Source organism: Anas acuta, chromosome 13 (genome assembly GCF_963932015.1).
Source record: "Anas acuta chromosome 13, bAnaAcu1.1, whole genome shotgun sequence".
NCBI classification, from domain to species: Eukaryota; Metazoa; Chordata; class Aves; order Anseriformes; family Anatidae; genus Anas; species Anas acuta.
In genome coordinates, this window is record NC_088991.1 from 11,999,044 (window position 1) to 12,024,313 (window position 25,270).

Below are 25,270 nucleotides of genomic sequence, written 5' to 3' on the forward strand. Positions count from 1 at the left end.
CATTAATAGGAATATGTTACACAAAGAAATACTTGAGTCCTAATCAGAACTTCTACCAACAATGTACTTTTTGTACGTGTTTGTAGAGAAGTTCTTTACTGTTGTAAAGAATACAACACTTCTGTATTCTTTATATTTAAATAATCTTCTTGTGTAATTTTACAAACAATATTGCAATATAAATATATACCATTCATGCCTGATTACTAGGTAAGTCGTAGAGGACACTTGGCAATCATCTGTTCAAGAGCAAATTGCTTTATATAGTCAGAATTCCCATAACTTCTTCCTATTTTTGGTTTCAGTTGTCCCAGTTTTGTCCTTCTGACAAAGCTGTTCTAATTGCTCAGAAGACATGCCTGTTAATGGCAGCTGCGATTGATCTTGAACTGGGGAGACAGCAAGTAACATCTTCTGAACAGGTAGGGCACTGTTGTTACCTGATTCGGTAGGTATTCATGAAATGAACATTCAATGCAGTATTTTTTTCTTTAGATTTTGAAGTCTTCATTGTTTTACTGAGAACAGGATATTAAAATGTAGGCATGGTAACCTTCCATGATTAATTTAAATCAATACACTGAATGCTTGTCAGGCAATTGAAACTTCTGGATGTCTGTAAAGTAGTTCTGTTGACTTCAGTGGATCTGAACATATTTATATCAGCAAAGGGTCAGGACAGTGTCTTTTCTTAAAGGAATTTCAGTTTCCCTCATTTATTACGTGAAGAGTCTGCTGCTAAATGTAGGATTGCCAGGCAGATAATTACTGCATCTTTAGGATTATGCCATCACTGAAAGTAATTACTAATGTTGTTATATGGTTATGAGAAAGCTCACCTTTTTATTTTTTCATACATCCTTTCTGACGGTTTGTTACTTACTGTGGAAAGAAGGAATTTGTTATGTGGGATTCAGCGGTTTCGCAGTCTCAATAACACCATTTTATGTTTGAGAGCTAAAATAAATTAAGCCCCATAGGGACAGGTATGGCCCTTTCTGGACTGATGGAACTTTCCGTGTGAAGAGTCTTTGCCTGAAACGTGGAGGTCTTTGCAAAAGAGAGAGAGAAAAGCAAAACAGTAACTCATGTAGATGATGTATTAATTAGGCTGGTTCTGCATTTATTATGTAATTAGATATGGAGAACTCTCTTCTGTTGTTAGTTGTGAATTGTATATTCCTTTTGCTTGTAAAATTATGACAAAAATTTATTCTAAAATTTGTGAATTAGATGGAGTTTTTGACTCAGGCTCTTCAACATCTCCAGGCATGCAAGGAGGTATGGAAAGTTCTGAAATTAACAGGTAAGCTGCCAGGTGTACAGTACACGTGACGTAGTCACTGAATTCATTGAAAATATAGCACGTGTGGAATTACTGTTTTAGCTGAGGAGTGTTGAAGCAGATATATGGCAATATGATACAAGAATTGACAATGACAATTATGGGTTTTTGTATGTCATTGCAGGCTTTTTATTATATAGGTGCTGTGCAGTGGGGAATGATCTTTCAGGGTGAATTTGGTTGACTTTTCTGTCTTAACTGTTAAGAAACTCTATCTTTTTTGCTGTAGACTAGACTGGTGTCAGATTATCATTTTTTTTTCCAGTCTAGTCCTGTGCGGGAGTAAGATGGTTTCAATAATTTTACTGGACTCTTCCCATATAAGGCATTAGAGACTACAGAAAGACCTATTGCTGTACTTTGAAGTGCCAAAACCCATCCTCTGTTCCTTGACTATTCTGTGTCCTTTTAGATCAGACTAATCACAGGAGTCTGGAGTGCTTTCAGCTGACAGCTGAGATGCTGTGTGACTGTTAGCTTAGAGGCTGCATGCTTCCCCTTTTTGGTAATAAATTGGTAGAAAAATTTATGCAGTCCTTGTCTGGCCTGCAGTCCAGTTTCTTTTCAGTGTTAGGTTTTGGACATTGTGGAGTTTCCATAGTAAGATGCATTTATATTTAGCTTTTGTCAAGAAATTTACTTGCTGTAAAATGTTACTTGAATAAACTTTATTGTTTCTGAACTAAAGTTTCATTATATAGCTTGCATTTGAATTCTGTGTATTCCTATGCTCAAAACCCATGGGGTTGATGACCTCAGTACAGGGACATTTCACTAGACTGGAGTTTTTATTGCAGAGGTTTGTGGGATGGTAGCCTGGTGTTTCTTTCACTTCTTCACTGGACCTTAGCCAGTGTGTGGATAAGTCTGTTGCCCTGGAGGAAGCTGAAAATGTTCTGCTTTGGACGTCTAAGGCTCCTCTCCAAGACTGTTCCTATATTCCACTTGCTCTACTGTTACATGAGTACCTTAATGATTTTGCTACCTATTGGAAGCAAAATGTGTACCTTGTGGTACAGCATATACATATAGTTTTAAGAAAATGAATCATTGCAAACAGGCAATTCTGTCTTTCTTGTAGGAGATTTTGCTAAAGATCCCACAGACACTTTGTTGCTGCTGTATGAATTTGAAGCAAAATCCAAACTTAATGATCCAACACTCAATAGCCTTATGGAGTCAGTATGGGAGCAGCCACAAATAGAGGTCAAGACGCTAGAGATCATTGCATGTAAGGACTGCATTTGTACTTTCATAGTTTGTACTTTCATAGTTCTTCAAGCCATGAAAAACAGCTTATGTTACTCTTTCCTGTTCATTTGAGGTGACCAGAATTATTGTGTATTGCACAGCATGCAGAAAATGATGTTCTTTTGTCCTGAAGCAAATATGCTTTGGTTCTCAGCAGTATTAGGAGATCTGGTAAAAGAATGGCCCTAGTTGATTCATGCCCCAAGACAGAAGTTTTAGGATGTGTACTTTGGCTAGATTTGGAGTTTCAACTTAGCATAGTTAAGTTGTAAATAGCACTTCTCTATATTATACCGTGCTTTTTTTTAGTGACCAATGAGATTTAAGTCTGGCTCCAGTCACTTCTTTCTTGTTCTCTATTTTCTTTTGTTTTTAAGCATTAGCAATGGAACCTCCAGCTCGGTATCCTGTACTGTGTAAGAAAGCTTTGCAGGGTGCACTAAACCTTCACAGGAAGCAGACTGCCATTGATGCTGTGAAATTTAGGTTAGTGTTATCACATAGCTTTGCCATGAGTCTCTGATGGGAAATGTGATAGAGATATAAAGCCTGCAAATGGAAAAAGTGGGTTTTAGCTTATTTTCAAAGTTTCACTAATCGCTGGCCAACCAACATACCACTGAAGTGTGACTGTCCAACAGGTGCATTAGCTGCAACCTATTTGCTAGGCGTATTTTCTGAAACTGTTATATTTTCAATAAATGAATGCATTGAGGATAGAGAATGAAAATTAGATCTAGAAAGGATCTCTGGCTGTTTCTTGTGATAAAGGTGTTCATTGCAAACGTTGTTCTGCAGCAGTGAACTAGTGAAGTACTGAACTAGAAAATTAAGACAAATTAAAAGCTAAGAAGAAAGCCAAGAGCTATAAGTTAGTGATGCCATAGTACGTACATGAATTATTCTGCTGTGTAGCTCTGCAACAGACGTTGCTGGCGGAATCTGAAAAACAACCTGGTGTGTTCCTCTTTCTCAGCTGTATCTCATAATGGATTTTTTTTTCCATTTTACCAAGTTCTGTGCAGTAACTACTGGGCAAAAGCAACCATTAATACTACCTTTCTAACTTTGCAGAAAGAAAGACCTGTTTTTAGAACCTATGTATTGTTACTGGTTCTTTGAGGACACTGAGTACTTAGCTCTTGGTGAAATTAGGAAAGTTGTCTTCTCTTTTTCTTTGCTGCTGTGTATAGCAACCCATGAAAACACGATAAGCCTGAGTTACTTTAGAAATGAATTTCTACTTTCATACTCATGTAAATAAAGAAGTATTTACTGCTCTTGGTTCCCTTTTTGCACAGGCTGTATGAATGAGTTCTGATGCTAGGAAAATGTATGTCTCTGCTGTAAGATTGTGAACGTAATAAGCACAGGGGTGGACATGCCAGGATGGCAATCATAGATGCACAAATTAATGCGCTGCTAGTGCTAAAATGCAGCTGTGTGTTCTGTGCATGTGGTATTTAATGTTTCCTCTTTCACTCTGTTTTGATTAACAGCAAATGCTTACATAGTTTGATTAATCTTTCTTTGCCAACTGGAGTAACTGACTTGGATGCTTGTGTGCTGCAAGAGGTATGGGGCTACTTTGAAGATGCTCTGAGTGTGATCAGCAGCACAGTAAGTTGAACAGGAAACAAAAGATTGGGAAATTCTGAACACGTTTAAAAAAACTTTCCCATCAGATTGAGTATAGTTAGTAGACTGAACGTTGTATAGTGTTATATATGAAGCAGCTAAGACTTCAGTAAAAGATGCACTGAAATTACCTCAGAATAAATGGCTTTTGGATATTTATAACTGAATTATGTTATGTTCCTAGATTTTGGTAGGGCTTTTTTAGAGATACTTAAGGCCAAATTTTCAGTGCCTCTTTTATAAACATTCTGATACCAATCCTGCTTTTTTTTTTTCCTTGTCCCCTCAATGTTTTGTAGATGCATTCAGGGACTTAATGTATTACTGTTTTTTTTTTTTTTTTTTTTTCCCGAATGACCTAGAACTAGATTCCTGTGCTGTCAGTACTTATTGAGCCGCATTTGTTCTTGAGTGCCTTGTTTCTATGACGACAGGTATATGGAGAAGAAAACCTTTCCTTCTGTAAGCATTGTTGGTATTCCTTTCAGGCCTGAAGAATGTGCTGTACAGCGAAGGCAGCTGTAATGAGGCAGTCAGATATTTCTAATTACAATCGATAGCTAAGGAGTTAATCAGTTAAGGAGTATTCCCATTATGCAGGACTAGTGGAACCAATACTGTTTCATAATTTTATTCCAGTGCATGACTGTTTCTTTAGTCAGGTTTGAATGTCTCTTTTTATAAAAATAATATAAAGTTATGCTGTTCCTTGCTTACCAAAAAAGAACATGCCCACATTCATACCTGCCTTTCATTAATGTTCTCATCTATAAATTTGGTAATGTTCTTGTATAGAACTTCATGTTCATATCGTGAGGGGTGTGAATGGTATGTTAATGTGGACTGATACTCATAACTGCGTAATTTCATCTGTACTAGAAGGCCTTCTTTTGCAGTCTTGCTTATGGCTGCAGATACTAATTGGTACCGTGCTAAGAGAAGGACTGTGGCGCAGCACAACAGAACATTGTCAGTTAGAAAACTGGGATACCACTCATGATTTATACCTCCTATTCAGAAATGGATGCTACAGTTCAGAAATTCACTCCGAGCCCTCATACTTAGGATGAGAAGGATCTATCAATCTACCTGCTTGTCCTTGCCTTCCCTAACTGAATGAGGTTTTAGCTCCTGTTGGGTACTTCAGCTTCTGTTCTGCAGTTATTATTAAGGGCTGCTTTCACACTGGTAAGGCATTGCCACAGCATCTAAAGAAATTCTGCACACTTCAATAACTGCTTTTGATCTTCAGTGAGCAGCTAGGTCCTGCTATACAGTACTGTTTGGATAAACTGCTAAGTACTGCAGCAGTAAGACCAGCCTGTCTGCAGATGGACTGTAGGAAAACAAGCTTCCATTCTAGCATTTTCCCAGTCCCACAGAATTGTATTTTCTGACCTACCAATAAGTAACTGCAACGTGACTTATCCATGTTGGAAACAAGCTGTTTGACAATAGTGCAGATGGACTGTGAAGTACAGAATAGCTCTGAAAGAATTCTCCTTTGTTTAGGAGAAAAAAAAATAAAAATCCCTGTTTTCCCACTTGAAAACTAAACTCTGATGTACTCTTGGCTAGTCACGAGAAAAGTCCATTTTCTGATGAGCTGCTGTTTGTTGTTTGCTACTCCAGGATGGTTACCCAGAGATGGAGATCCTTTGGTTGATGACAAGAGCCTGGAATACAGGAATATTTCAGTATACCATTGGTAAATATAAGGAAGCAGAGCAATGGTGTGGATTAGGAATGCGTTTCCTCAATCATCTAGGATCTCTGAAGAAAACCTACGAAGGCCATGTAAGTGTAACCAGATGGGTATTAGAAATGGGGGTGAATGTCTAGGTTGAATTTGTTAGGAACAGTTGGTAATGGAAGGGAGGAAGTGAAGTTTCACTTTGAAGAAATGGATTTGGGTGAAGAAATCACTACCTATGATCTTTAAAGAGTTTCAGAAGCAGCATGGTACCCAAATATTTTCAGGGAACTTGATGTTAAAAGATATTTTTCGAAATGAGGCCAGAATAGATTTCTACACAGTAGAAAGAGTAACGTAGCATCTTTTTACTGGAAGGATTGCACAAGTGGCTTACTGGAAATAAACTTCAGACTATTTGTGGTTGTGGGGAATTCCTTGTACCTCGCCTGCTTTCACTAAAGGCAAGATGCTGTACCATTTTACTTAAATCATCTGTTGCATGAATACTTTAAAGCTTGGTTTCCAGTATGATCTAATAACTTATAATTAGGGTTTAAGTTGAAATTAATGAAATCATTAAAGCTCAGGAGTAGCTTAGCCACTTTCTGTGAGGGGGTACTAGCTCTGAAATTTCTCCTACAGAGAGCAGGAACATTTTTTCTTACTCTGTCACAAGTAAGCTTCTCGCTATAGTTTTTGGCTGGTGCTCCTCACGATTGCAACGCAGCACAGCCTGGTTGGTGTTATGTGGCCACCATTCATTCTCTTATGCACAAGCCTGGTTGCAATTTTTGTATTATTTCAAGTACATCAGTTAAGACAGTAAGAATAGGTTTGTTAATTGATGAAAACTTGGCTATATCAGTATAAATAAATCCACCTTTGTGAGGTGCAGCTGATTTAAACTAAAGCCCCATATTTAAATCTTCACATGAATCTAAAATTGTTTAATTTTTTTACATGAATCTAAAATTCAAAATTTAGAAGCTGGTTGTAGTCTCCCACCTCTTCCCCCACTCCTCTTCCTTGCCATTTCTTTAAATTATCTAGTTGTATGATACTTTACCCATCCTTGCTGACTCAGACAAATATGGTGCTTATCTTCTGCAGATGGTTGGTCTTTATAGTGAGGTTCTGGACAAATTGGACAGAGCAAAAGGGTTTATTCCAAATGAAGAATAATGATAGCCATAACTGGAAGGAGGACAGCAGTCTCTTGGAAACATCCTGCTGACTGAAGGAGGCTGTTAGCTCTGCAGCAAGGCATGAGGTCACAGGAGCAGTGGAAAAGAAACCAGGATCTCCCTCTTGTTGGTGATTAAGTTGTATACTTTTTAGGAAGCATTTATTGAATAAATGTAATTGTTTTCCTCTAGGGAAAAAGTTTCATTCTGTGGATCTATATAACAGAAATAAATATATAGCTGTCTCATGAGATGGGCCTGCAGTCGTGGAACAGGTTAATTTAAATATTAAAATTTAAATTCAGTAGTAAGTGGCACTATGAACAATAAAAGTATTCCAAGACCACGCATCTCCTCTGGATGCCATAGATGCCTTGCTACATAAATATTTATTAGATTGTTTAGTTTTCAGTCCATTTTGTTGTGGATAAGAATTCAGAGCTGTTTGCCAGGATCACAGTTCAGTTAGAATATAAAAGAGCAGGTGCTACAGAAAAAAAGCTAAAGCTTTAACTAGGTACTACTTTTGTATAGAATCCTGACTGGGACATGCCATGCATAGTTCAGCATTGTATACATTTGTATAATTTTTAACTGGGCATACATCCTATAAATGTTTTTTTCTGCTTTTTCTGTAAGAAAATTCAAGTTCCCCTGAGGGACATTGTCATTTTGGGTTCTCTTTGTTTGCTTACTAGAGAGCTGTAAGTGTTTTGCTGCTTGTTCTTTACAAACTGTACACAGAAGGGAGGGCTGATAGACCAGTGTACTGATGGAGCAGTATATTTCAGCTATAAGATCATCTGGTTTGTGATTAGTATTTATCTAACTTCATTAAAAATATATATATATTATTTATGACCAGATTATTAAAGCCTATTCAGAAAGAGGACAGTTACTAACAGCAGGATGCTGGCTATAGGAAAGAAGAAATTGCAGCAGTTGTGCTGCATTCCGAAAGAAGAGCTGACTGTGCTTAGTGCAGTGGCCTGGGCCCTTCCAAACAAGAAGTAATTAAAACAGTTACCTGCACTGCATCCTCTAGGTTCCATGGACATCTTCTTTTCCCAGTCTGAGCAGACCAAATAATACAAGTGATTTCTGCTTTTCACGTGCACCAGGCACCACATTGAAACCAGCCTCCAGCATAGCTGCCACATCCTCTTGCCTGTTACGCAGATGGATACTGGCTCGTTTCCTGAAGGCAGATACGTGCAGGCGTGTGGCAGCGTGGCATTTACAGCAACCATAAGTTGGAACATATTGTACCAGATACTTTGCAGTGCTGCACGGGTCAGTATCAGCAAAGGTATTCCTTGCTGCTTGTGCATCTCCTCAGTGCCTGCCAGGCCACCTTTAATTATGGTTCTTGGTTCTGACTTGCACAAATAAACAGGTAAAGGTGTCAGACTGCACCAGAGGAGGTCACGTTTGCCCAGGAAGTATTGCAGGTAATTACATACAGCCACAGAGGGGCATTAAGGGTGTTTTTGCCTACAGCCAGAATTGTTTGAATTCTTTCCTTAGAGATGCTCAGTTTGATTTCTATTATACTACAGACTTTACTAATGAGTCCAAATCAGATCAGTTATAGACACTGCTGATGGTACATCTTAAATTGTCACTGCTTGTTTTAACAGTGTACACTTCATTCCAGACATAAGCTTTTCCATAGGTTTTAAGCAGGGCAAAAATGCCTCTTTTAGTTGAATCAGACCTTAATTAGATCAATTTCCAATGACCATTTCCAAGAGGTAGTTTGCGTGCAAACACCCTGCTTTGTAGGCTGAGTTTGCTAGCATAGATGAAGGCTGATCCATTTAAGTTGGTTTCAAGTTTTATTTCACTAAGCTAAACATTGTGTTATAGCTCAGTTGAGCTAGGATGAGTATGGGTATAAATCTTCCTAAGTCAGCAAAAGCTGACCTGAAAAAAAATAAAATAAAAATTGGTGCTGTGCTCTTTACAAGTCTTCTCCTTTTATCAATCAGTTTTGTGCAGTGTGGTTTCACCTTAGAGGATTTGGGTACCTACCCTGAGATACTCACAAGAGTGCTCCAGAAGGTGGCATCGCAGCAGCGGTTTCTGATTTACACATCACTGGAAACAACAGGGCGTGCTGGTTGTGTGCTCTGCAGCTGCAGTTTCTCCTTGCTTCTGAGACCATAAATACATCCTTCAGGGCAGCAGTTCCCAAATCCCCCCCCTTCCCCCTCGAGCCTGTATCTTGTGCCCTTTCTTCTAATCTGATAATTTCTTAACTGTCTGGGAAGCAGCAACAGTCTAGATGAGCAAGGGCAATGCAGTGTGTCTTGAAACCTTCCCCTTACACTGCACCTAGGGATACCCTCCCTCCATACAGTTTAAGAAGTGTTTCTCTGCTAATGTAGTGCTTGCACTGAGCGTTTTGGAGAGGCAGGAAGAGGGGCTGGCCTGGCCTCTAGCACTTAGGTCAAGCCCAGAAGAACTGAAGCAATCACAGTAATCAGAAATCAAGGTAATTGGAAGAGGACCGAAGCTCATTAGAGGATTGGGCAGAAGCTTTTGTCAAGTACTGCACTGGAACTAAGAATAGGGAGGAAATGCCACTGACAGCTCTGTGGTGAGCCAAGTGTGGTCCCAACAAGATATTGCTAGTCACACAGTCATCGCCTTCTGCATGCTTGTACCATTAGCTGCTGCTATGCTGACTGACCCAAACAACTCCACGTTCTTAATTAAGGTTAAAAATCTCAAGTCATACAACATGCCCCTCATTTTGGAGGCAAGGGATGTAAACAACCACTGGAGAACAGGCAGTGCTTAAGGATTCTTCAAGGAAAGAGACTCCTTTAGTATGACAGTGACGTTATCTTCCTCACAGCAGATGCTTTAGAGCCATGACTCCTGCTGTGAAGGGCTGAGGGAAGCAGAGGAGAGTAATCCGTGCAGCTTATGCTGCCAAGCGTCAGTAGCAAGAGAAGCCACATATGACAGCTACCCAGGTGCCTGCATCTCAGGCACCAATGAGGAAAAAACTTTCAGAGAAAGCTGTTACTAAATTCCCTGTAAAACCCTCTCCCAGTAGCCTCACAGATACTGTGCTCCCATGCTTCGTAAGGACCAGAGGGTTAATTAACCAGAACCACAGAGACAGAGATGTGCAGTTCCAAAAGAAAAAAAAACCTTCAAGGTTTAAGAAACAAAAATCCTCTCACCTTTGAATTAGCTCAGCTAAATGATGAAGCAGATTCAGACGGGAATGTATAATGACTCCCCATTAGGCACACTTGTCTTCCAGTGAGCACTCCTGTTCTCTGTATTTTTAAAATACTAGAAAAAGATAATTGTTGTATTTACAGCTTGTCTTCTGCTGTATAAATAAACCCATAGAAGGATGCTCTGTATCAGCTGGCCTATGGATACACACAGGCATATATACACACACTCTGCTGCCTTTCCATCCAACACAGAAACAACGATGTAGCAGCACACAAACCCTATTACTTGACCCACCTTCACAGAGCAAACTCCATACGATTCAAGCTGCGACCCAAAATACATTTAGTGTGTCAGCTCATCAAACTGAAATCAACCTGTGTGACAGCAACCCAAGGGAGTTTTTTGGTGGCCTGGTTATGGCTGAAAATAAAGGTGGCCACTTCCTTTTCTCTTTTAGGCTAGTGCTCAGTGACCACCTCATAGTATGAAACTTCTTTAAAACAAAAGAAAACAAAACAGTACGATGCTTTCAACACTTAAATTTGCTGTGGAGGGACCTATGGATAACTGTTAAGACCAGCATCAGAAAACAGACCTGGCACACAATGAAAGACTCCACAAGAAGGTCTCAAAGACAGAGTTCTTTGCAACTCTCTGTTTATTAAAAATATACATCTCCTTGGAAGAAACACTGGTAACCAACTAGTGTTGTCATGATCGATTCGATACTGTCAGCTATGCCATGGAGTACATCAGCTTTTTCTCCATGTGACTTAATGAGAGGGAGACAGGCTATTAGAAAAAAAGACGAGACAGGAACCAACCGTGTGTCTAGCATCTTAAGCACTTTTGTTTCACTTACTCCACTTCTCCAGAGACTGATGTCTACAGCCCCTGGAGCAGGACCAGCGGGGCAGGGCGCTGGATGCTGATCAGGGATCCACGGCCAAAAGTTCGCTCCCTTAGGGCAGGTCCCGTTGGCAGCAGAATCCTTTCTCCGCTCCTGTGCGAGCAGCACCGCCTCTTCTGCAGCCCTGCTTTCTGTCCCAGGAGGCTGCTCAGTCCCTGCAGGGCTCCTCGAGGCAGGGCAGCGTCTCACCAGAGCACCCGTACAACCTCACAGCAGTTCTGAGCGCTGTGCCCTGTGTGCTGCGCACCCACTGACACCGCTAACCATTGCCATTGGGGACGGGGCCTGGCACCCAGTGCATTCACTTACCCCTGGATAAAAGGGCGAGGGAGAATGGGCCAAGACTTACCTGCTTATGCTGCGGTGACTGCCTTTGTTCTGCTGCATGTCTGAGAAACAGCACTGGCAAGGTCTGTGTAAGGACAGAGGGCTCCTCTACCTGTACTATGAGTACCTGAAAAAGCAGCTCAAGCTCAGAGGCTGTGAGAGTTTCCCCACAGCTCGCCACAGGGCTCTCTTCCCACAGTGGAGCCCCACCCCAACGCAAAGACCAAAGTTTCCTCCAGGTTGGACACTTCTGCATTTTGGGCCAACTGCCTCAGCGCTTGCAGCTGCCTCCTTTGAAAACTCGCAGCGCACCGAGACCAGCGCAGGGCTGCATCGCCCCGTCCCCACGGCAGGACAGGTTCCCAAGGTGAACTTGAGCCAGGGAGCAGAGCCCAATTTCAGTTAGAGGATTCCTGCAGAGGTGTCAGGGGCAGAACCAGGGGAGGTTCTCCCTTCCCTGCCTGTCCCCAGCTCGCAGCGCAGGGAGCACGGCCCTTCCTCCGGCAAGGCCACGGCCGCTCGCACAGGAAGCAGAGCGGTGAATTTGGCACGCAGGGAGGGGGGCAGGGAGCTTTTCTGTTGCTGCTCAACTGTTACTGATCTGGAAAAGCGTGAGCGTCCATCCAAGGCACAGCCGGGGGCTTTTCCAGTCAGTGGCTAATGCCAGCGTGCTGCCACAAGCCAGAATCCCTGCGCCTGTGCCCGCCGGTGCAGGGCCAGCCCCTCTCCCAGGTTTTCCACAGCAACACAGGACAGCGAGTACATTTGTTTCATGTGGCTGGTAGAGTATTTCCTAACTAAACACCGCAGGTCTAGATTCTATTTACAATAGAGCCAGCTTAAAAAATAAGTTAAAAAACTGGATTTTATACCCGTTCAGTTCATTATTAACAAGAGAAAAAAAAAAAATGGGATAATGAAAAAAAAAGCCAACACAGCAACACAATATGGTTTTGGTTTAACATCAGCTTAAAAAAATAGAACCAAAAGGAAACCTCTCATGCAAACACGTACGGTGGTGTGTAAAACAATGTGCAATTTAATACGTAGCATCAGCCATTCTCTTGCTCTGCAGCCTCCTGCTCAGTCAATGCCTCCCGGCCTCACCCAGCTCAGCGGCCGCTGCTCCTTGCTGGGTCGCTCCGGACCTCTGGTCCCTTCTGCAGACGCAGCGTCCCGGTCTCTGCTCTGCTCACAGGCCTGGGGTGGCTGGCAGGAGGCCGGCGCGGACGGGAGACGCTCCCACAGCACGTGGTACCGGCTTCATCTCTTCCTGCCCAAGTGGACTCCCTGTGCCCAGCGGCTGGGACAAAGAAACTGAAAGATCCTTGCAGTGATACAGTACCTTTTAAGAGGTCCCTCAGGTTTCCTAGTCCACACACACACACATATATATAATATATATATAATATCTTTCTCTATATTATATATAAATTACATATACAGATAAATAAAATGCCTTCTGCTGCCTTTCTGTCGCACTGTTCAGAGCTGCTAGACAGTCACACCTGGAAAAATGCCCCTGGAGCTCTGATACCAGCTCATGTTCTCAGAGTCCGTTGTTTCACTTGTTTCTTACATTAGTCCTTAGCCGCCTCCTCCCATCTTGATTCTTGGTTTAGTTAATAATAATAATAATAATAATAATAAAAAACAACTCTTGAATGGGTTCTCGTCTGTCTCTAATGGAGCAGTGGGAAGGTCCATGCAGGAATGGTAGGAACAGTCACGTGATGAATGAGATCAGTTCATCCCAACAAAAGAAACAGGACTAGAAAACTCAATTTTGCGACGATCTAAAAAAGGGGGCAGGAATAGTTTTCATATCCTCCCCCTTGGGGCAGAGGGCTCGGGTGGGGTGGGATTTCAGAGGTCTTCTGCTTACAGGGAAGCAGGTGGGGGTCATCTTCAGAGTTTCTCTGGGGATGGGACCCAGATGTAGTGCCCGGACTGGTCCTCAATGATCTGTTTGATTTTGCTGTAAATCTCTTCAAGAGAGTCTCCTTGTACGATGGCTGAAAGAGGAGAGAACAAGGAAGACCTTGAGCGTGGGGCAGCGCTTCGGCTTCTCGGCCGGGAGCTACGGGAAGGGCCTTCACTCTGCAGCCAAGGGGCTGGGACAGTGCAGCCAACGACCAGCACAGCCCGTGTCAAAGGAGCTGTAACAGGCACGCGGTGACACAGAGGGTTAAACCAGCGTGTCCAAGGGGATTAGCGAGAGATCGGGCTGATCCCACGCTGGCACAGCTACTCACGCGTGTGAAGTGCCAGCCAGGCTCTCCACAAGGGCTGCTAATCAGCTTTGCGAACCGTGTCACCCAGCCGTGCTGAGGCTCTGGGCAGCTGGCCGAGGCTCCACGGCACAGGGCAGGGTGTGAATGTGCAGCAGCACAGCAGCTCGGCCGGAGTAATTGCCTCCATGCTCACCCCTGCTCTGCTCTGCCGCTGCGATGCGCAGGAGGAGCCTTGCTCGGATTATCCGGTGCGCACCAAGCGCATACCCTCAGGTGCTGGATTTGTCCATCCAGTCTGGTCTCCTGCTGAGGACTCCTCGTGTTTGTTACTTGCTCTACTTCGGGATGGGAATTGCAGCACTGTCATGCTGGAAAAGGCCAGCTTACGTGTGTTGCTCCCAGCAGTAAGGCTTTCCCAAAGACCAGCTGCAGTCCTGCTGCTAAGCACGGATGCAACGCTAAGAACTTCACCGTGTTCCCTACATCAGGAGAGGGAGATGTACACGGTGGGCCAGCGCTTTCTGGTAACTCTGCCTACCTCTGCAGCCAAGCCAGGGCCGTCCTCCAGTGTCTCTGTTCCCCAGAGACAAGTTCCTGGCACAGAACTTCCTACTGCACCCAACTTACTGCCCGTTACTGACTGCTTTCAACTGGGCTGGGGCTCAGCCAAGAGCATTCCTTCCTCAGGTCAACTGCAAGCTTACTGCTGTTGTGCAGCCTCACGTGGACATGCTGAGGGTTTGGCAAAACTACGGCATGTGTTTCCTTTGTGTTCTTCCTGGAAAAGCAGCCTGCAGCTCTGGAAATGCTCCCCAAGAAAGGAGTTCTGGGGAAGGCGTTTCTGCTGTTTGTGCTGATACATTTGCAGAGATCCATTTTTGGAAAACATTCTGCCTGTGATTTTTCATGGTAACTGTTAGGTGGGCAACGCGGTATTTGACAGGATTATCATTCCTCAGCTTTAGAGCAAACAGTTACCACAATGGAGAACAGAAGGAAGACCAGTTCCTCTGCCTCTCTGCCTGTCCGTGATTTTCCAGAATTAACCACATGCTGCAAACATTAGTTCCTTAATGCACTAGGATGCCTTTGTCATGAGCAGCTCATCCCTGCAAGCACGAACTACCAGGCAGCCCCTGACTTTCAGAAAACACTACTTAGGAAGCCAGCCAAACTTCCAGTCCTTTTTGGAAGATGTTTTGTAATAACTCTGGACAGTCTCCACCATTTAGGTCACTAATTCTTACATTTCCTCTTTACAAGGACTCTTTTCTTTTTGGACATTCTCCCCTCTCCTCTGTTTAGGGAGTTTTATTTCCTGCAGCCTTATAGCACCTTGCATCTATGCTGTGCTTCCCTGAGCTTTTTTTTTTTTTTTTAATTACTAAAGTTGGTGATAGGCTTTCACAAACTCTGAAAATCTTGCCTGACAGCTCCTCTCCTTCCTCTAGAGCTGGTTTACTCTTATCCGCTGATCTCTGAGCGGTCCTTTTGCACAGCCATGCTGGCAGAGCGCCATCTCTTTTTGCTTTGATGAAGCTGGACATTTTCTCATGACCCTGCAGTAAGACAGTGCTGGCAGAGGTCACGGCTGCCAGTTAGAAAATATTAAATCAGACACAAACCTACTGGGGATGCTCACCTGTAAAATACTCTCCAAATTCTTGCTCGAGTTTCATGGCTTTGTCAAAGACCTTGTTGGCCTGTTCGTACGTCTGTCTCCGGTTCATCTCCCTGTCACGCACAAAAAATAGAAACTCAGCTCTCTTTCTTAGCAACGAACAAAAGCAAAAATATCCCACAGACCCAGGGTGCCTGGGAAGCCTCCGCACATCAGAAATGGAAGCTGCATGAGACCCAGTTTACAAAGGCAAGAACCTTCCCCACACACTCTTTATTGCCTTGGCAGTTCAGCCCAACTTCCAGCAGTGAAGTTCCTCCCACTGCACCATAACACAGAAATGCATGGAAGTCCAGGCAATCCTCTGCATTTGCAAGACCACTGCAAAAAATCTCCTTGCTTTTCCAAAGCCCATCACCACCCTCCTTGCCTAGGTCCCCTCACGTTCATGTAATACCAGAATTAACAATTCTACCACTGCTGCCTTGAGAAGGGGTTTTCCCAGTCCCCTTAGTACCAGCAGAATTCTCTTCTGAGCTTAAAGTCCATCTCTAGCTACAGAATTTCCCCACAGATAACACTCTCTGTTGATACTTGGAAGATTTGCAAGCTCAGATCTCACACCCTTCCCAGGGCCACAAGCAGCAGAAGGTTCCCCTGAGGGGCACAGGAAACGTCTCCTCCAGCTGTGATCCATCACCCTGGGCTATCAGCAGCTCTCCTGGCTGGTCTCAGGGCCCAGGTGAGCAGGTTACATTAGGCATATTTGGGAGCATTTGTACACTGCCCACAGAAAATCCTCTGGTGCAAACAAAGGGATTTAAGCCACAGCAATACATGGAGCCTGGATGCACCACGGCATTAGATGTGGAAAAACACTGCATAGACAGTAACGGGCCCAGCAACTCTTAAGGAAAGAGGAGCTGAAGGAAATTCCAGCACCAGCAACCACCTCTGCTGCTTTCTAAAAAGTAGAGGCAGCAGAAATACGAACCCTTGACTTGCCAGGGCTGCTCACCCTGGAGAGGCAACAGCAGGTGTCGTTACACTTACATGAGAGCTTCGATGGATTTTGGTTTGATGAAAATGGCAATGGGATAAAGTTGTGCTTGTTGCAACCTCTTGATAGCATTGCCAGATACATCCAGGATGCAGTGTTTCCCCTGGAAAGGAGACGATCAGGATCAGACCTACCCACAGTCTGCTCTGTGCAGAAAACAGCTTGCTCACACAGACGCGCTTGCAAAAGAGGAGCCACAGAGATGAAACACCAGTCCCGAGACACGGGCCAACTCCCAGTGCCCTCACACTCCCATCTGCTTAGGGCAGGATGGCAGCGATGTGAGGGGACTGATTTTTTCTCTGAATGCTTGAAAAGCTGTTCACGAGTCATCAGCACACCCCAGCACAGGAAACATTTTGGCTCCTCTGAGAGCAGCCAGGCACCTTTGTCCTGTGAACTCCCAAACATGAGCTGGGCTTTTGAGCATTTTTTGGCCATGAGTTGGGCCAGACCCCGCCTGGCACAGTGACAGCCCCAGCCTCAGGAAGGCTCAGCCCTTCACACTCACCCTCTCTGCGACCGCCCGCACCGACTGAATGCTGGTCCCGTAGAGATTGTCATTGAACTGCCCGGCCTCGATGAACTTATTGTCCTGAATATCCTTCTCCATCTGTTCTCGGGATACGACGAAGTGGTAGTCTTGCCCATCCACCTCGTTCTCGCGCCGAGGCCTGGTGGTGTCTGGAGGAGAGCAGGCCTCAGGAGCGACCCCACAGCAACCCACAGCAAACCTGTGTCCCCACAGCCCTCCCCCTCCTCCTCCTCACGCCCGGACCCGCAGGTCGCTGAGCCACCGCCCTCCCCTCCCTGCAGCAAGGCCCAAGCACCTGCTGGGACTTACGTGGCACACAGGAACCAAACTTGTGTGGGAATTCGGAGATGAGGTCATCGTTAACTCGGTCCTTCGTCGGCCCCAGGATGATCACTGGCCTCGCATAGTGAACTGCGAACACAAACCCCACTGTGAGACCAGGTCTGCGCCCCAGGAAGCCCCATGCAAGTTTATCTCCTCCTGGGCGTGCTCAAAATCCTTCTGGTCTGACCCAGATGATCTGTGTGGGCAGGCAAAATGCTGCTGTGAATGCATCTCCTCATCTCCATTCCCCTGCCTGCACGAGGCTGACCCAGGGGAAGGAGCTGCCCGGGGCAGCACTGCCGGCCCGCACACCGGGGAAGGTGCCGAGGGTCTCACAGGTCGCAGATCAGCCAAGCTGCTCCACTGCCCGGGGCATGAAGCACACAGCCAGGACATCTGGAGGTGAGCTAGAGGGCTGTAAGAGTCTGATCCTGCTCCTGGCAAGGACAGGCTGCTGAGGCAGGACTAGAACAGAATCACCGAATACCCTGCGTTGGAAGGGACCCACACGGATCATCGAGTCCAACTCCTGGCTCCACACACAACCACCCAAAAACCAAACCCTACATCTGAGAGCGTTGCCCAAACGCTTCTTGAACTCCAGCAGGTCCGGGGCTGTGACCGCGTCCCTGGGCAGCCTGTCCCAGTGCCCCACCACCCTCTGGGTGCAGAACCTTTCCCTAACCCCCAGCCTGACCCTCCCCTGTCCCAGCTCCATGCCGTTCCCTCAGGTCCTGTCGCTGTCCCCAGAGAGCAGAGCTCAGCGCCTGCCCCTCCGCTCCCCTCGTTCAGCCTGTGAAAGGGGAGCTGAGGCTGAGAGAGAGGGAGGGGACTGGAGCAGAAGAAATGATCCCACCCTCAGCTGGGGACCAAAACCCAGCTCGGTTTTAGCTCTGGCTCTCCCTTGGCTGTTGTTTGACAGATCAGGTTGCAACTCTTCTATGGTTGACTACAAAAGGGTTTGTGAACAAGGGCAGGGAAACACCCAGAAGGCGGCGTGCACGCAGGTCCCCTGCTGCATGCAAATGCCCCGCACTGAAGCAAGCAGCCAAGGAACTCCACTGATTTTCACTCTATCTCACCACAGGGGCAGGCAAGATCTCCCTGGCTACCCACACAGTGCAGCTGTGAGCAGGGACACGGGCTCTGACGCCCATGCCCAAGCAGGACAGCTCAGCACCAGGACTTACTTTCTTGCCGTGTCACCGGTTCGTATGACAGGATAGTGTCCTCTTGTCCTTCTGAAACAGAGCCAAGGAGAGGCACGTGAGCACCAGCAGCTTTCCAACCCCAGCCACCTCAGACCCTGGGGACGGGCTCTCACGCCCACCCAGCAATCAGCCCATTATTCACAGCAATTATTCACACATCAGTTCTGGGGTTGGCCTCCTCTTTCCCTCCCCTCCACTGCACGCTCGGACTTGGGCAGGCACAGCCAGTGGGTGTGCTGCAGACATTCAGAGGACCTGCTAGGGCTAACGGGAGCACTGCCTGCAGCTGGACCCAAGCGCTCTCAGACAGGCTCAGGCTCTGGGAGCCACTCATGCTTCAGACCCAGCACCTGGCCATTGCCGAGGACAGGTCCTCTGTGGGCTGGGAAATCCACCACCAATTCTGTACGGCCAGGGGAGCCCGGGGAACCAGCCAGGCTTGCTCCTGACCCCTGGGAAGGGAGCTGGCCACAGCATCTTGGTGTCACCAGCAGGAAGGACCAGCCTCCGAACAGAAACGCCACCGGGACAGGACGAGACGAGAGCGCACACACACACACAGACACGGAGGTGAGACAGCAGGAGAGGTGCACACTTACTGGAACTGCTCTCGCTGTCACTGGTGTTTGATGTCACGCCCTCTGCAAAGCAACCAGAGAGACCCCCTTGAGACCGAGCGCTCGCCACGGGCACAAGAGCTGTCACCCGGCGCTAGTGACGGAGGGCAGGGAGCCAGGCGGCACGGAGAAAACGGGTCCTGGGAGCGGGGTGCCAAGGCAGGATGGCATCTCTCACCCTTTGCCGCTCTCAGGGGGAAACAGGGGACGTGCAGGGGGAGCTTCTTCTGCTTGGCTACTCTGGAGGGATGGCAGAAGGAGCCGGGAGCGGGGCTGAGGGGCAGGGCTGGCCCAGGCGCAGGAGGGAGCGGGTGCAGCATGCACACGGAGGGCTGGGGACAGGGGAGCCTGCCTGCGGGGACAGGGCTGGGACTCACAGAGACAAGACAGTGACAGGATGGGACAGAGTTCGGGGCTTTGCTTGCTTCGGTTGATCCCAGCGCTGTGACCTCCCCGCAGAGGCTGGCGGCCGCCCTGCTGCTGCCTGTCCCCAGCCCCACAGGGGCTTTGGGAACGCAGGGAGAGGGAGCCGCAGCACAGCAGGGAGAGCCGAGGAGCTGTTGTTGTGGAGCTCTGAGTGCACAGGCAACCATACGCCTCCAGAGAAAGGCAGCAAGATGCTTTCACCTGCCCCTGAGGGAAGCAGGCTTGGGCACAGCCACCTCCCCACCAGCAACCAGCGGCTCCAGGGCTCCAAGAATGGAGCAGAGCCAGCAACCAGCCCGGCTGGGTGCAGGGGAGGAGGCGCAGCTCCCCCCGGGTGCTGCGGGCAGTCCCCTCACACGTGCCTAGGGCATGGCAGAAATCCCCAAGCAACCTCCCCGTCCCCTCTCCCGTGCAGCAGGCAGCACCTCCGAAAGCCCAGGACCCTCCGCTGGGAGAGGCAGCAAGCCCGCGGGGTTCCTCGTGCCCTGCACCCAGAGAAGCACGAACCTCCCCCAGGCACCACCAGGCATGCCAGCAACGGAAAGTGAAGGATGCGCATTGAAATTCGACTTACTCAGGTTCTTTGCTCCATAATAATCGTCACTTAACCCAGGGAAGTCCTGATTTCACAGACAGCGAGAAGAGGGAGAGGGGCAGAGGAGAGCGCGGGAGAGGGGCGGTCAGAGAGAGGGGAGAAGAAGACAGAGCCAGATGAGCATTAGTGACAGGAGTGCGGAACGGCCCAGAGCTGCAACTGCAAGTGAGGTTAAGAAACGTTTCTCGGAGGTGACACGGGCAGCACAGTGCCGACGTCTCACCCCGTGCTGCCGACCCCCCCAGAACACCTCACACCCAGCCGGGTGCGCCCACGCTGCCCCCCAGCCCCAGAGGCCACCGAGGGCCCCTTGCTCTGCTGCTCCAGGGCTTGGAAGGGAAGCGTGGCCAGGGCAGAACTGCCAGCAAGCAGCTCCGAGGTGTTTCTCTGATGCCCCACTTGTTTTTTTTTCCATGAGGTACAGAAGATCTGTCTCCCCTAAGCCTCTCTAGAGGGGAAAAGCGCACTGCTGTACCCCTAATGGCACAGCAGGGGGGCAGATTTTTCCCCACGTTAGCTGCCCGTGCCCCAGCACTTGCACAGCCTGCGAAAACCAGGGGGAAAGGACCCCCTGCTGCAAGCAGCACACCGGGACAGGCAGCGCAGCAGCGCGTGGCAAGGGAGCTGGCTGCAGGCTTCTCTGACGTGGGCTAGCGAAGAGCAAAGCCTGCCCCTTGCCCGTGCCATATGTCCCTGCGCCGCAGGGCTGGCTGAGAGCAGCACCTCAACAACCTTCAGCTCCAGGCACCGCGCTCACCTGAGCCTGGAGGGCTGCGACATGGAAACCAGGCTCTGTCAGCACCCCTGCCCCGCACCAGCTCCTCCCAGAGCCCTGCTGCTCAGCCACAGCAGCACAGGGTGCTCGCACCCCGCCACAAAGCAAGGGGAGCCAGGAGGGAAGAAGCTCCCTGTGGCTGAGCCTGTCCTCTGCAGACAGGTCTGATTGATCAGAGATTTTCCAGCACGCCACAGGCAGGGGTCTGCTATGAGCCCAGCTGGTTCCTGGACACCACCAGCACCAGGCTGGGTGCTGAGGTCACGGCCACCCTCTGGCAGCCTGGCTGAGGGACACGGGCAGTGCCCTGGAGCAGCCTGGCTCCAGCCACCCCCCTCTGCGTGCAGCCCAGGAGAGCAGCTGGAGGGGATGCACTCATTGCGCTGCCACCTGGGCACGGGCACGGCTCTGCCTCACCCACCTCCTCTGCTCAAAGCTGCAAGGACTGCAGCTCTCCCTCCCCACGGGCGCTTGCTGAAGGAGCGGATGCAGTTTAGCATCTGGAAAGAGGAGGAGCTGGGTGAGGTGAGCAGCTGTGCCCGGCAAGGGCAGGCTGTTCTGTCCTTGTGCTGGAGAGTGGGGAACAAGCCCTTCCCAGCCCTGTGCCCGGCAGCTGCCTCTCAGCTGCTCCGCACCAGCCAGCTTTCCCCATGCTCTGGGCCCCAGCCTTCCTGATGTCAGGATTTTGGGGCAACAAGCCGAACGTTCTGCCAAATTAAAGAGCAGCTCTCAAGCCTGGAGGTGTCCCCGGCTTACACCCCCCTTCTCCCACCCTCCTCGACACCCGGGATGTGTCTGTGCACAGCCCGGCCTGCAGGGAGCAAGCAGCAGCAGCAGCAGGAGCCGCAGCACAGCCTGCCCTCGCTGCGAGCCCCGGGGCCCAGGTGAGAGCTGGGTATTCCCCAAAATTTGGAGCCAGCTCCCGAAGACGTGCCTCAGCCGCTGCGTGTGGGCAGCGCCTCTGCCAGCGAGGGCACGCGTCCCTCACGCCCATGGGGTTTCACCCCTGGAGGGGCTTTGAGGCTGTCAGGAATCCGTAGCCCACAGGCACGTCTACGGGAGGCAGGAAGCACAGGCAGGGCATCCCCAGCCCCTCAGCCCTAACAGGACAGCAGACAAGCTTCTGCACAGCTCAGCCGGGCCCTGGCTCTGGGAGGGGAGCAGCCCTTGGCAGGCAGAGGGAGGGAGCAGAGCCCACAGCACACGGGAGAGAGCAGGAGGAGGCAGAGCGGAGATCGAGGCGAGTGTAAAGTGGTGAAAGGATGAAGACATCAAACATGGGAGAGAGAAAGAGAGAGCCAGCCCGTGCACAGGGACACGGCCAGAGGCAGCTGGACTCGCAGCAGCTGGAAGAGCCTGCCTGTGCACAGGTCTCGTGGCTGGGACTTCAGTGGGTGCAAAGGGACGAGAAATTCAGCAGTGAGGTCCCTCGTCCGGGTGGCATTTGCCCCAAGCGCTACAGAAGCAGCTGCTTTTATTTCCAGCTGGGGCTGTTCCCTAGCTGACGGCATGGCTGCAGGGCACAGAACCTGATCCAAGCCCCACACGGCCACCGAGGGGGAGGCCGGACAAGGTGTCAACACCTCTCCCACCAGCATTCAGCAAGGGGGAAGCTGCTCCTTGGGTCAAATCTGCGCCTGACTGCGCTGGGAGGAAACCTGCCAGTACTGCAGGACACGCACCTGGCCTCTGCCTGCCTCGCAGGAACAGCGCTGTTTGGCCAATGCAGGCAGGTGCCAGGCTCAGCGGCTACAGAAAAGTGCCAAATCTCTCCTCCCCGAGGCAGGAGAGGGGCCGGGGGGGTTGCACGCTTGCCCTCTCTGGCCAGCTGCTACTTACGTTCCTGTCCGCTGCTCTCCTGGGCCAGGTTCTCTTTGCTCTTGTAAAATGGAAACTTTCGAGAGAGGCGGAAACTCTTTTTACGTTTCGTTTTGATCGACTGTGAAGAACATGGAGATGGAAGGGAGGACAGAAAAAACAATGGTGTTTAATGCATGCAAGGAAAATTAAAATGAAGAGACAATGAGGAGCCGTGTCAGGGCGGTTACCCTTAAATGAAATCATGGAGATTACATGAAAACTGTAATGCAGGAAAAAAATTAAGTGCAGAGAAAAAATGTGTTTTTTAGGGATGTTGGGAAGCCGATGAGCCAACGAGCAGTTCTGCAGGAGGAGCAAGGCCGCTCTCCCTGCCTCGGCCGTCCGCTCAAGCACTCCGTGTGAGGGAAGCCACGCTCTCCTGCACCAGCTGCCTGCACTCAGCTCCCAGCCACCAGTGCTCTGCCCGGGCCACAGTGGGATGTGCTCCGCTCCCTCACCACTGCCACCACTACGGGTGGCCTTCACCAGCGCTGTCACATCTGCCTGGGCTCCTCCGCTCACCCTCCTGCTGTCGAGGGGACCCGTGCCTGAGGAACCTGAGTCCAACTGCGCTGCTCTTCCTGTGGGCTTGCTCCAGCTGCTGCCGGTGGGAACACGGCACTGGCTGCTGGCACTCATCCTGCCCCCGCTAGATACCGGCCCCAGCCCCAGCACTTACCCGGTTGGACTCTATCATGCCGGTCCTGGCGTGGAACTTCACCGTTTTCAACCGCGCTCTCTCCTTCTTCTCCACCCTGATGGGGAGTTAAACGAGGGAGATGCTGCTGGTCCCGCACACCGGCCGTCCCCGCCGGGCCCAGCACGCTTCCCCTCGGCTGTCAGGGTGTCCCGAGGCCTGGGGGGCCTCGGCCCTGTGTGTGACAGCTCCTGCTGCTGGGCACTCACCTCTTCTTGCTGGGGATGACCCCGATCTGCTCGCTCTCGCCATGGGGTGTCACGAGCCTGGCTTGCCACCATTCATCGTCAGAGGCATTGATGACGTGCAGGATGTCCCCGTAGGAGAAGCTGAGGCCCTGGCTGGGCAAGCAACTGTCCCGGGTCCGGTCATAGTCAAACAGAGCTCTGCGAAGGAACAGAGAGGGGTGAAACCTTCCTCTACCGAGCCTAGCAGCATCAAGGACCACAAACAATCACCAGCACTGCACATCTCGTAGAGGACTGCCACCCTCACAGCTTTGAGGATTTAAAACCAAACTTTTGGGAAAGCTTCTCCTGCATGTGACTACGCCGTGCAGCCACCAACACACCCCTTCTAGCCCAGGGTGAGGTGCTTGACACGAACAGTGTGCAACACCGGAACAACAGTCCTGGACCAACAAACTAGCTCTTGACTTCAGTTACAAGAGACACACAAACCACAGAAATGTTGAAGAAGGCTGTGGTTAGAAAGCAGGTAGACAACCAGCCAAAGCTCAGCGGCCTCAAGAATACAGCAGCACATATGCGGTACCCCAGGGCGAACTTTCAAAAAGCCCTCCCTGCTCCCCTCCGCCCACTGCCCTGCATCCTGTAAGCTTATTGTGCCCCCACCAGCCTTACGACAGCCTCCCAGCCTGGCTGGGCACGGAGAAGGCACCTCCTGCCCCGCTGCCCATCAGGAGGACAGCACGGGAGGAAACCCCCAGCTGCCCACTCGGCTCCAGGGGTGAGCTGGGTCTCAGGAGCAAAGCCACAGGCTGGCAGACTGAGCATGGAAAAGGGAGCAGAGCGTCTGCCCCGCTCCTCTGCCACGACCAAGAAGGCTGGGGAGGCGGATAGGATGCTATAGGATATGGCCATGCCCTGCTGCTGGTGAGCAGTCACACAGAAGACGACTGCAGGGCACGCGGAGCATTCGCTTTTATTTACGTACACGGCACTTTATTCCAGAGGCTGAGAATTATGAATGCCTCTCAGTGTTTATCTGCTCCTCCAGCTGTTCCTTTTCAGACTTTTAAATACTTCCTCCTTTAAGGACAAATTTTTAATTTACAAGAGAGAAGCTTCAATATTCTTCAACTATCCAGCTACAGAGGAGATGATTATTTTTTATACCAAGGAAGAGGAGCACTAATGCTCTTCCTGTGCGAGTTATCACACCCATGCTGCAGCTCTTTGCCACAAGCTGCTTTCAGTGGCTTCCTAACTCTTTCTACTAATGTCAGATCTCTAATCAGATCTATTTTCCTCAGACTTGTCCATCCTGCAAGAAATGGAAACACAGGAGCAGTCACGCAGGGCCCTGCTGCTGGCAGGGCAGCTGGGAGCCCCGTTTTTGCCCCCGTTTTTCCCCTGTGGCAGGGGTTGGGGCAGGGCTAGCACGGGTGCCTACTGCACCAGCAGCCGGCCTCATCCAGGCAGAAAAGAAAGGGGAAAGCCACAAGAACAAAGCCCCTCTGCCCTGCTCATCACCCCCTTCCTCCACAAGGAACCCGAAGGGGGGTCTGAAGCGACACAGCG

At 49.0% G+C, this 25,270-nt stretch overlaps 2 protein-coding genes across 10 annotated transcripts in view; one reads left to right on the plus strand and one right to left on the minus strand.

Moving 5' to 3' along the window:
• Positions 1-9,083, plus strand: part of TEX11 (testis expressed 11) — a 33,300-nt gene extending 24,217 nt beyond the window's left edge. Inside the window, 7 exon segments of the mRNA XM_068696787.1 lie at positions 306-422; positions 1,234-1,306; positions 2,427-2,576; positions 2,974-3,082; positions 4,096-4,216; positions 5,867-6,031; positions 7,041-9,083. Of these exon segments, the coding sequence (XP_068552888.1) occupies positions 306-422; positions 1,234-1,306; positions 2,427-2,576; positions 2,974-3,082; positions 4,096-4,216; positions 5,867-6,031; positions 7,041-7,112 (807 nt within the window). The 3' untranslated portion in view covers positions 7,113-9,083.
• Positions 9,084-12,399: 3,316 nt separating this feature from the next.
• DLG3 (discs large MAGUK scaffold protein 3) overlaps positions 12,400-25,270 on the minus strand; it is a 71,566-nt gene continuing 58,695 nt past the window's right edge. For 7 of the 9 annotated variants that reach the window (XM_068696766.1, XM_068696765.1, XM_068696762.1 and 4 more), the window contains 10 exons: positions 23,717-23,893; positions 23,490-23,565; positions 22,790-22,889; positions 19,137-19,178; positions 18,517-18,567; positions 17,312-17,413; positions 16,979-17,151; positions 16,461-16,570; positions 15,429-15,520; positions 12,400-13,567 (listed from right to left, as the gene is read on the minus strand). In XM_068696766.1, coding sequence (XP_068552867.1) covers positions 13,461-13,567; positions 15,429-15,520; positions 16,461-16,570; positions 16,979-17,151; positions 17,312-17,413; positions 18,517-18,567; positions 19,137-19,178; positions 22,790-22,889; positions 23,490-23,565; positions 23,717-23,893 — 1,030 coding nt within the window. In that variant the 3' untranslated portion in view covers positions 12,400-13,460. Of the gene's footprint in view, positions 13,568-15,428; positions 15,521-16,460; positions 16,571-16,978; positions 17,152-17,311; positions 17,414-18,516; positions 18,568-19,136; positions 19,179-20,154; positions 20,201-22,789; positions 22,890-23,489; positions 23,566-23,716; positions 23,894-25,270 lie in introns of all 9 variants that reach the window. The other 2 variants (XM_068696764.1, XM_068696763.1) reach the window with 1 other exon arrangement.